We start from the raw sequence: 11,055 nt of genomic DNA, 5'->3' as shown, positions 1-11,055 counted from the left end.
TCAATAATTAAGAGAGTTTACATTTTAAAGACTTCAGTTTTTAATTGGCTGAATATTAATCACAGATCGCTTTCAGTTGTGTTGTGATATGCAAATTATTGATGTCTCAGCTGCATTTGTTTTCAGGTATCAGTCTAACCGCATAATGCAAAATAACATTCTGCAATTATTTCAATTAGATGCAGTCAGCCTTTGGAGCAAGCTATTTATTTCATTTCAGTAAATGAAGAAAGCAGTTGCTGTTTTCCATTCCCTGGCGTTTATTGCCCAGAACTAGCACTCACAACCGGTATGTGTACAGCACATAAACAGTTTTCTAACTGGATCACGTTAGCATTCGTGGTAAAGGACGAGCAGTTGAACTCCCCTTGCAAGATTTCATTTGGTTAACTGACTCTTCTGCTTCGGAATGCGATGTCACCTTGTTTGAGGGTATTCATTACCATTTTAAAGTGTATTATGAAAGCTAGAGTCAATAGGAGTTGTTAATTAGCAGAATCTGTTTAGCACCGGTGCATAACATTTGAGGATTTTTTCCATCAGACTGCAGCTGTTACCTACGCAGAGAAGGAATTTCACCTAACCACAAAGAATGAGATAGACAAATAGCTGCGTTGTCGTAAGAACGGCTCGGGTATGTCTCCTCTCAGCGATTTCGCTCCATAATTGCAATTCACATTAAATGCAGCAAATGTTACCATCCTGCCCACTCAGTTTCCACCTCTACTTTTGTTTCAAGCCGGGAGGGGAGATCACCAGAAAAGAGAGGGGGGAGTCCTTCCTTGCCTTCTCCCTCCTTCCCCCGCTCGGCTCTCTCAGCCGCGCTGCCCTGCGGCTCCTGGGGCGCGGGGTCCGCCCTGGCCCCGTCCCGGCCGGGGCTGCACTTGTGGCTGCCTCTGCCGCCCATGGCAGCGCCGCGGCTCCCGGCGCGGCCCCGCCGCTCCCGCCGCCCCGGGGGGCTCCTCCCGCCCCGCACGCCCCGCCTGGGCTCCGCGGGGGCGCAGCGCTCCCCGGGAAAGGTACCGGCGGCACGGCGCCTCCGGGCTGCGGGAGAGGCTCCGGCCGTGGCGATGCGCCGGGATTGCTGCCCCGGAGCGGCGTCTCCCTCCCCGGCGGAGCAGCGCTCGGTGCGTGCGTGCATGTGTGTCTGTATATGTGCGTGTGTGTGTGTGTGTGCGGGTGTGCGTGTGGCGAGGGGAGGGGGCTCGCTGCGTGCAGGGGGTGGGCGAGAGCAGTGCGATGGGAGCGGGCGCCCGTGTGCAGAGGGATCCTCTCCCCGCATGTGTGCGGGGGACCGCGGCGGGGCAGGGCTCAGCCGGGCGGCTGCTGCATGCGGCGGAGCCCGCGGGGTTCCGCAGCGCCGGGCTTGCCCTCGCTCCGCGCGGCCGGCGGTGCTGGCCCCGGCGGGCGCCCCGGCTGCCCCCGCCGCCCGCGGCGTGCGCGGAGCCGCCGGAGCCCGGAGCTGGCGGGGAGAGCGGCGGAGCGCAGCCGAGCGGAGCCGCGGCGACCCCGGGCGCCGAGGTAGGGACGGTGCCGGGCTGGCCGCGGAGAGCCGGGAGCATCACCGAGGGCGGCGAGCGCCCGCCGGGCGTGTGAGTGCGGGCGGGGGTGGGGGCACGGCGGGGCCGCCCGTACGTTGGCGTTTTAATTTCTTTTAATCATTCCGAAGGTTCTGTTTTCATTGCTATAATAATTACCGGTGCTGTTTTAAAGACGGCGAGGGGTGGGGTGGGGGGAGGCGGGGGTGCACGCGACGAGGCGCCAGTGGCTTCCTGCCGGAGCCTCTCTGCCATCGTGCTCGCCTCTCCCGGAGCCCCGGCCAGCGGCACCAGGCGCAGCGCTGCCCTCTCCCATCCTTCCCGGGAGAGCGGAGGCACCGGGGCCGGGCGGCCCGGAAAAGCCGGCGGAGGTGTGGGAGGGACGGGGGGGCAGGATCTGCGCAGTGGGGCTGGAGAAGGGGGTGTGTGGCTCTGCTGCGGGCTGGACTTTTGCAAAGGTACCGGGGCGGGGGGGCCCGTGCGTTCAGCGGCGGGGAGCGCGGCCGTGCCTGGTTGCGAAGGGACGGCGGAGGGGATGCGGGGCTGCTCCGCCGCGCTCTGCCCGCTCCCGGCCGGGATGTGCGAGCGCGCCCGTGCCCCTGCCGCCCTCCCCCGCCGGGAGCCAGAGGGCGACGGGGCGCCCACGGCAGAGGGGAGCCGGCACCAGCCGAGCCGGATGCGGCAAAAAATTGCGGTAGTGCCGGCACTGCTGGCCGGGCTCGCCGCCCCGCCGCCAGCCCCGCGCAGCGCCCGCAGCCCGCCCGCTCCGCACCGGCCGGGGCCCCGGGGCTGAGGAAGAAGAGGGACTCGAGCGTGGGCGAGGCAGGGATACGGGAGGACGGCGCCTGCCAGGGGGAGGGAGACGGAGCGGCGGGGGCGCGGGGACACCGGTCCGCCCCTGGGGGCGCGCTCGCCGCGGCCGGGGTCGGCAGCCTGCGGGCATCGGCAGCCGCTGCTCCGCTTCCCCCTTCTCCCGAAGCGGCCCCCTTGACCCCTTCCTTCGGCCATCCGTTCCTCTCATCCTATCCTCTCTCCTCTGTGCTTTTCCTCTCTCTCTTGCCCTTCTGTCCTGAGGTCTTTCCTCATCCCTCCTCTCCCCTCCCTGCCAGGACCCCCGGCGCATCCTCCCCTTGTGTCTCCCTCTAGCCCGGTTCTCCTCCCTCCAGCTGGCTCCTGCTTTCTCCACTTTTCATTCTGGCTCTCTCCTGCCAGCTCAGTGGCTTCCTACAGCAGGAAATGAAAGGGACAAGTTGGGAAATGGGGGTAATGGGAAGATGGAATGTGTGTGTGTGCAATGTATTGATTATTGACTGATTTATTAAAAAAAGGGGGGGAAAAAAACCCTACCTTATAACTCAGAGGAATTGCTGTGGCTCGAGTTCTTCTGCGTAAAAAATGGCAGTTAGCTGGCTGGACTATATGCAAAGGGTTCTTATCAATGCAGGATTAAGAGCAAATTACATAATGTTTTAGGGGGGGAAAAATAGTTCTCAGATTTCAATAGTATCAGACTGGCAAATTGTGATTTTGTTTTTCCCTGCAAGTCAGTGTATTGTTATTCCTGGGGATGGGGCTGTATGCTTGTGCATGCTTCTTCCATGTCTGAGTGCTTCCATTGGTCACCCAGAGCTGATCTTATTTTGTGAATAGTTGTATTTCTGCAGTCAGTTTACCACCTACTTATTTAAACTAGATATCAGAAGTGACAGAAACAATGTGTGTGCATGCCTATGTAGCCCTTGAGTGAATATCTTTATCATAGCGATACATCTGTATGTGCTGTTGCTTTATACACATATACTGAGCATTGGCATTGCTTTTTAGTGTCAGCATCTCCATCCCTTCTATATTGTGCTATCCCATCCTAGATGTTTGGGCATGCATAACACCAGCATTTGTGTTTAATATCCCTGAAATGCACAGCAACGTATGAGCAGTGCACAATTGAGGGGAGTAAATATGCATAAAATTGGAATCTCCTTTGGTTATTTTACTTTATTAGTTATGCATGCTTGGCATGTACAAGAGAGAGAAATACATTTGACAGACCTGAGAGTTATTTGTGTTTCTCTACAGAAATTTACATTCTGTGTTTGAAATCATCCCAGCTCCCATGCATTTGTTTGGTTGTTAAAGTCTTTCATGTTATTTTAAATTCAGTTCTTGTAGTTTATCTATAATACTTGGCAGGTACAGTAGCTCAGTGGTATACAATTTCTAACCCATGTGACATTTTGGAACAATGTCAACTGAAAAACATTTTCTTTTTCTTTCCTTCTTTCTTCTTTAGATTCTTTATCTTTGTTCAGGAGCCTAAAGTTGCTTGCTGATCATAAGAAGATGATTCTGTGGCTCTTTCTGGTTCTGTCATCTCCAGTTTCTTCTACAACTGCAGATGCTGATATATCTGTGGAAATTTGCAATGTTTGCTCCTGTGTGTCAGTTGAGAATGTACTCTATGTCAACTGTGAGAAGGTTGCAGTCTACAGACCAAATCAGCTTAAACCACCATGGTCTAATTTTTACCACCTCAACTTTCAAAACAACTTGCTAATTATTCTATATCCAAATTCCTTTCTTAATTTTACACATGCAGTGTCCTTGCAACTGGGTAACAATAAGTTACAGAACATTGAGGGAGGGGCCTTTATGGGTCTTAGTGCATTAAAACAGTTGCACTTGAACAACAACGAATTAAAGATTCTCCGGGCTGACACTTTCCTTGGCATAGAGAACTTGGAGTATCTCCAAGCTGACTACAATTTAATCAAGTTTATTGAACGGGGAGCCTTCAATAAGCTTCACAAGCTGAAAGTCCTGATACTTAATGACAATCTGATTTCATTCCTTCCCGATAATATTTTTCGATTTGCTTCTCTAACCCATCTGGATATACGGGGGAATCGAATCCAGAAGCTGCCATACATTGGAGTTCTGGAACACATCGGGCGAATTGTTGAACTGCAGCTGGAAGACAACCCCTGGAATTGTACTTGTGATTTGTTGCCTTTGAAAGCTTGGCTGGAGAACATGCCCTATAACATCTACATTGGAGAGGCTATCTGTGAAACACCCAGTGACTTGTATGGAAGGCTGCTGAAAGAGACCAATAAGCAGGAGCTGTGCTCCATGGGGACAGGGAGTGATTTTGACGTGCGCATCCTGCCTCCCTCGCAGCTGGAGCCCGGCTACAGCACGCCCAACGGCCACACCACTCAAACATCAGTGCACAGATTAGTCACAAAGGCACCAAAGACTACAAATCCTTCGAAGATCTCGGGGATAGTAGCAGGCAAAGCACTGTCCAGTCGCAATCTCAGTCAGATCGTATCTTACCAGACCAGGGTGCCTCCTCTAACTCCTTGTCCGCTCCCTTGTGTTTGCAAAACTCATCCTTCAGACTTGGGATTAAGCGTAAATTGCCAAGAAAGAAATATAGAATCGATGGCTGAACTCGTACCAAAACCTTTAAATGCCAAGAAACTGCATGTAAATGGCAATTATATTAAGGATGTGGATACTACAGATTTCGCTGAGTTTGAGGGGCTGGATTTGCTACATTTAGGCAGCAATCGGATTTCAGTGATCAAAGGAGATGTTTTCCGCAACCTTACAAATTTACGGAGATTGTACCTCAATGGCAATCAGATAGAGCGTCTGAGCCCAGAGATGTTTGCTGGCCTCCACAATTTGCAGTATCTGTATTTGGAATACAATGTTATCAAAGAAATCCTAGCAGGCACCTTTGACTTAATGCCAAATTTGCAGTTGCTCTACCTGAACAACAATCTTCTGCGAAGCTTGCCAGCCTATATTTTTGCTGGTGCACCACTTGCTAGGCTGAATCTGAGGAACAATCACTTCATGTATTTACCTGTAAGTGGTGTTCTTGATCAGCTAAAGTCTCTTACACAAATAGATTTGGAAGGTAATCCATGGGACTGCACTTGTGATTTAGTTGCTTTAAAACTGTGGCTTGAGAAGCTAAATGACGGTATTGTGGTGAAGGAATTGAAATGTGAGACACCTGTGCAGTTTGCTAACATAGAACTTAAGTCTCTGAAAAATGAGATTCTCTGTCCTAAACTTTTAAACAAGCCATCTGCTCTGTTCACTAGTCCCATGCCTGCTGTTATTTTTACAACACCCCCGGGACCAGTCCGGAGTCCTCCTGGTGGCCCAGTTCCATTGTCCATCCTAATCCTGAGCATATTGGTTGTGCTGATTTTAACAGTGTTTGTTGCTTTTTGTCTTCTTGTTTTTGTGCTTCGGCGCAACAAAAAACCAACCATAAAGCATGAAGGGATTGGAAACCAAGAGTGCAGTTCTATGCAACTGCAGCTAAGAAAGCACGATCACAAGTCAAACAAAAAAGATGGACTGGGTGCAGAGGCCTTCATTCCTCAAACCATTGAGCAGATGAGCAAAAGTCATACCTGTGGCTTGAAAGAGTCTGAAACAGGCTTCACGTTTGCTGACCCACCAGGGCAAAAAGTCATTCTGAGAAATATGAATGACAAGGAGAAAGATTTATTGCATGTGGATTCCAGAAAAAGACTTAGCACAATCGATGAACTGGATGAGTTATTCCCTGGAAGGGATTCCAATGTATTTATTCAAAATTTTCTTGAAAGTAAAAAGGAATACAACAGCATAGGGGTCAGTGGCTTTGAAATACGTTACCCAGAGAAACTGCAAGACAAAAAAGCCAAGAAATCTCTAATAGGTGGTAATCATAGTAAAATTGTAGTAGAACAAAGAAAAAGTGAATATTTTGAACTAAAAGCTAAACTTCAAGGTTCACCTGACTACCTACAAGTCCTTGAAGAACAAACAGCTTTGAATAAAATATAGGTCATACAATCTTATTGCCTACAGAGGACATTTATTTAATGATGAAAGTGCCTTTTGTTGACTTTTAACTTCCAAATACTATATTATATTGATAGGCATAGAGGCAGGTGTATCCAAGGGTGTCTGATTAACTGTAGCCGTGTCTGATTTGTCAAGTAGAGGAGAATTTCCTTAATAGATTTTACTCCATAAAGCTCATGCCCTGTGGAATCCTGTAGGGATACTGCAAACTCTATTGCCAAAGGGATGCTTTATACACGTTACACTGAATTTAACCTCAAGAGGCATATATGTTTTGTATCTCAAATGCAAACCATCGTCTCCTTGTGATTTGTTAGAACAAACACAAGAAACCTGGTACTGATATTTGTACTTCAGCTGGGTCCTTCATCCTGCACGTGGATTTAAGTTGGTGGAACTGGAGTAATCCTTTGATTTGTGGTGTTCTAATGACACTGTTTAAAGCTTACCTGGAAAGTAACAAGCATGCAAAGAGAGAACATTCAATAGTATGTGTAAATTGGTTACATTTATGGGCTGCATCTTGAAACCACTGGAATTATAATGTTAAATTGTGTTTAAAATATACCATGCATTACATACCTATGAAATAAATCTGACCACTTGAAGCATACATGTCTATACAGAAAATTTAAAAAAAAAAAGAGAGAAAGAAAGAAAATAATTCAACCTGACTTCTGCAGTATTCGTGACATCTGAAGAAAATATTTGATATTTATGCAGAATCTGTTCTAAGACTCATCTCTAATTAAAACTAGAGTTCCTTCTCAGTTACGTGAAACTCTCGCAACCCCAACAGGTTGTCCAAAATTGTCAAAGTGCTTACTGTGTGAGCGTAGCAGAAATTATTTTTGTAATATCATTCATATTTATGAAATACTTTGTATACTACATAGGAAAAAATATGTACTCCTTAATATGTATTTAATATGCCTGACTTGTTTTCCTGATCACAATGCATTAATCATTCAGTATAAATAAAACCAGAACAATATACCAAACAGCAACCGGGGATGTAATGTATAGCATCATCCAGAATTAAGTGATCAGATAATAATGATAATAATAATAATAATGATAATAATAATAAAATTGTTCTGTACTATTCTCGTGAGATTAGCATATTACCTTATTTCAGATCTGTTACCAATGGTGCATTTTGAAATAGATTGATTAGTTTTTTAGTACTGTGTCCCAGGCTGTTACTTGCCATCAGTTTTCTTGCTTTTCAGGTCTCTATACAGCTTAATCTGAATACTTTTCACAAGCATTTACAGGAATTCATGCTAAGGGGAATATTTTTATTGTACATGCAGAAGTTTTCTGTTCTTATCTCTCTGGCTGCTTTTAGTCAGCAAAACCTGATCAGAGCAGTGAACAATATGGCAAATCCTGTTCAAAACCATAGTGCAAAATGGATATAGTGGTCTCAGTTCAGAGGACTGTGTAGCTTACAACTAGAGAGCAAAAGCTTGCCTTTGTGAAAGCTGAATCTGAATAGCCAGGAAAAAAGGTAGGAGAATGGAAAATCCCCATTGTATCTCACTGATAGATGGTACTCTGACATGAGAATGGAGATACATTGGTAAAGCATCCTAGAGCAAATCTATGAGATGAGATTAACAAAATTTCTTTGACTCGATGAGCTTTGGATAAGACCCTCTTTTCTCCTTTGCTTTCAGAACCTTTACCCCTCCTTACCTTTTATAATCAATACATTAGTCAATTAAGATAGTAGGATATAAACATGAACGTTTGTCATGAATTCGATGCTAGCAAAAATTAGAGCAAGACTCAGTAATAATACTGTGAAGAAGGCTGTGTCAGCTATTTCCAATATAAACCTCTAATTTCAGGGCTTTGTGACACTGAGTTGAAATTCTTATTCTGGAATGATACTTGGCAAACAGCCTGCAGTATATTTTTATCAAAATAGACCAAAAAAAAAAAAAAGCACTGCCTCTTTATTTAAGGGAAAGCAAACAAAACATTTCTCTACTTTCAGACATTTGTTTATGCTCTTTTGGCTTAGAAAGAGACTGGTTTTATTATTTTTCTCCATACTGCATAGTATATACATGACTTCAGATAATAAAATTGCAAGAGATGAATTAATGGCTGAGTTTCTTTAAAAAGCTGCCTCTATCCATGCACAATAATTAACTTGATTCAGAATGTCATGGGGATTTTGAGGACATGGATACTGCGTACACATGCAGTTCTGGCATAAAAAGCTCCTGGTTTACCAATGATGCAATAATGCATGGCTAAGTTTTGGATGAGAACATGTGAGGTTATTTATTGTCTGTGGATTAAGGAGTGTCCATGGTGCACTGACCAGGTGGACTCTGCTGGCTCCTTCAGTAGGCTGAGGGTGACAGGTCCTGGTCTGCTCTGCACAGAGCTGTGTGGCCTCGAGGATGGGTCCAAGTTCACTGGGGTTTGCCAAAGCAGAAGGTGTCTGACACACTCGCTGGCATGTCCTGTATGATCCTCCTGAGAGCAATGTGCTAAAAATATTAAAAATTGCAAGTAAGGAATTACTTCTAAGTGATGGTAAAACTGATGTGCTTGTGACTTGTGCTGCCCTGAGTCAAAAGAACAGAGATAAATGATCATACCTTCCTAAGCTAAAAAAAATGAGGCTTTTTTATTTCATTTTGTGTTGTGAGGTTTTCTGGGGGTGTTCTTTCTGAGTTTTTGGTTTGGTTTGGTATTTTTAATTTGTTTGAGCTTTTTTTTTTTTTTTTGTTTTTGGAGTGGTGTCTTCTGTTTGCTGATCAAAAGAACTGAACTGTTATGCTGTACCATTACACTGGGTCAGAGTTTTCTGATCACTGAGGCCCCAATTCCAGTAAAGCATTTCACCTCAACCTAAATCATGTGCAGGGGTACGATTCATGAGATAATAATTAGATACCTGCCCAAGAATGGGGCTTAGCTAGAGTTTTGTCATTGACTTCAGAACAAGCCAGCTCAGAACCATTGTATATAATCCATAGAGCCCAGAGACTCGTCTGGGGTTATGCAGTTGAGTGTAGGTTCACCAGCATCAGTAAAGGTTGCACAATCTGGACCTTCCTGTAGAAATTGTCCCTAAGTGTTTTACAATGTATGGTGCAATATGTAGGCATAATAGTATGAGTGAAGAATGCAGAAGCTGGCAGAACACTATTTTTCTGTGAAATTGTTACTTTGAATGGCAACCTTAGTGTCAGGTTATTTTCTCCATGTTTGGAAACGGTGTATGTGTCTGCACAGCAGTTTTAGTGTGATGTCCATTCAAATCTCTGGTCAGTCTTTCTGAGAAGGTGACTCTTGGGTGTGGCTTAACGGGTCTGTCTGTTCATTATATTGGTTTGAGTGGCCATGCTTGTAAAATGGCTGTTAAGACCCATGGACATAAACTAAATCAGTGAAGGTGTTGGCATAATCTGTTGTCTCCATTGTATTATAAAGAAGTTTCCATTTTTAAATGAAATCAATAAAGTGTACTCGTTTCCTTGAAAAAGAAAAAAAATTGTGCAATTTTATCAGACAGCAAATACCGCGGTGCAAGAACACAAGAACAGGTGATTTATGTTTTGCATTTAGTGTTCAAGATTGACAATAATGCAACAATCTAGTATAAATATATTTTTAAATGCTTTTTTTTTTAAAGCCATAATGATGATATAAATTATAAAGGCATGGCCTTGTGAATAATGTTAACAAATGTTTCAGAATCAAGAAAAAACATCCAGAACTTGATGGTGGTATAATATCTATAATATCTTTTGCATGATTTGTATGTTGATATTGTATGAAATGAGCACAGTGAGACTTTTTTTTTTTTTGGTTGCATCCAAAGAGTTAGGAAGGAAATATAACAAGAATGTATTTATAATCACTCTATTTTGAAATAAAGTAAAGAAAACAAAATGTATTGGCTTTACCCTGTTTTGATCATTACTATTTTAGGTTAGTTTATAATTTAGGCAGTTACTTATGACATCCAGTCCAATGTAAAACACAGAAACCTATTGTTTATCAATTTTGTTTGCCTTCATCAATATCAAAATACTAGTCAGTGTTGACTTCAAAATTTGTATGAAATATTAATAAAATTGTTTGGTACTATTGTATTTCTGAAACTAGACTTTGTTAAGTGCCTGTGATATTCTCTTTTGGATTATTTGTATATGGATGAGAGAGAATCTGTAAAGCAGTTATGCAGTAATGTTTTCTAACCATATCAACAATTTTTTCTTTAATTTAGAAAGTTTTCCTCATCTTCTGTTGTCCAACAAAATCTTTCTTCCTCCTGTTGTGCAAATAATCCCTCCAAAATCAGTGACTTTTTTTTCCATTACTACCACAAGCAGAATTTAGTTTTCAGCTGGATTCTCAGTTCTTCAACCCAGAAGTGCTTAGAGGAACAATTACATAATGGTAGGGGCATTAGCTTTGATTCTGCTGTTCTTACTAGTCATTTTCAATAACAATTTTTCAGAGGAAAGAAAAGTTAATTTGTCCTTAGAAGAAGCAAAAACACCCATCCATCTACCATTTCATTTGGTTAGGTTGGTTTTATAACTGAAAGTTGCAAAGATACCTTTAGGTAGTTTAACTTCCAAATTTATATTTTGTAGTTAAAATGGTT

General features: G+C 44.3%; 1 protein-coding gene across 2 annotated transcripts; it reads left to right on the top strand.

Annotated features, from left to right (window-relative positions):
• The first annotated feature begins 996 nt into the window (after positions 1–996).
• On the top strand, positions 997–10,551 carry SLITRK4 (SLIT and NTRK like family member 4). Of its 2 annotated transcripts, none has more exons than XM_036402057.1 (2): positions 997–1,127; positions 3,829–10,551. In XM_036402057.1, exon 2 carries the CDS (start codon positions 3,879–3,881, stop codon positions 6,390–6,392), a length of 2,514 nt encoding a protein of 837 aa, XP_036257950.1. In that variant the 5' UTR covers positions 997–1,127; positions 3,829–3,878; the 3' UTR covers positions 6,393–10,551. The 2 variants fall into 2 exon arrangements, with proteins under 2 accessions (XP_036257950.1, XP_036257949.1); XM_036402056.2 differs by lacking the exon at positions 997–1,127 and adding an exon at positions 1,444–1,521.
• Positions 10,552–11,055: the final 504 nt, after the last annotated feature.

This window comes from Molothrus ater, chromosome 14 (assembly GCF_012460135.2).
Source record: "Molothrus ater isolate BHLD 08-10-18 breed brown headed cowbird chromosome 14, BPBGC_Mater_1.1, whole genome shotgun sequence".
NCBI classification, from domain to species: Eukaryota; Metazoa; Chordata; class Aves; order Passeriformes; family Icteridae; genus Molothrus; species Molothrus ater.
Note: the sequence above shows the minus strand (reverse complement) of the source record. Positions and strands in the feature narration are given on the sequence as shown.

Bases quoted from the DNA above. Each gene is read 5' to 3' on its own strand.
- SLITRK4 (XM_036402057.1), top strand. From the start codon at position 3,879: ATGATTCTGTGGCTCTTTCTGGTTCTGTCATCTCCAGTTTCTTCTACA.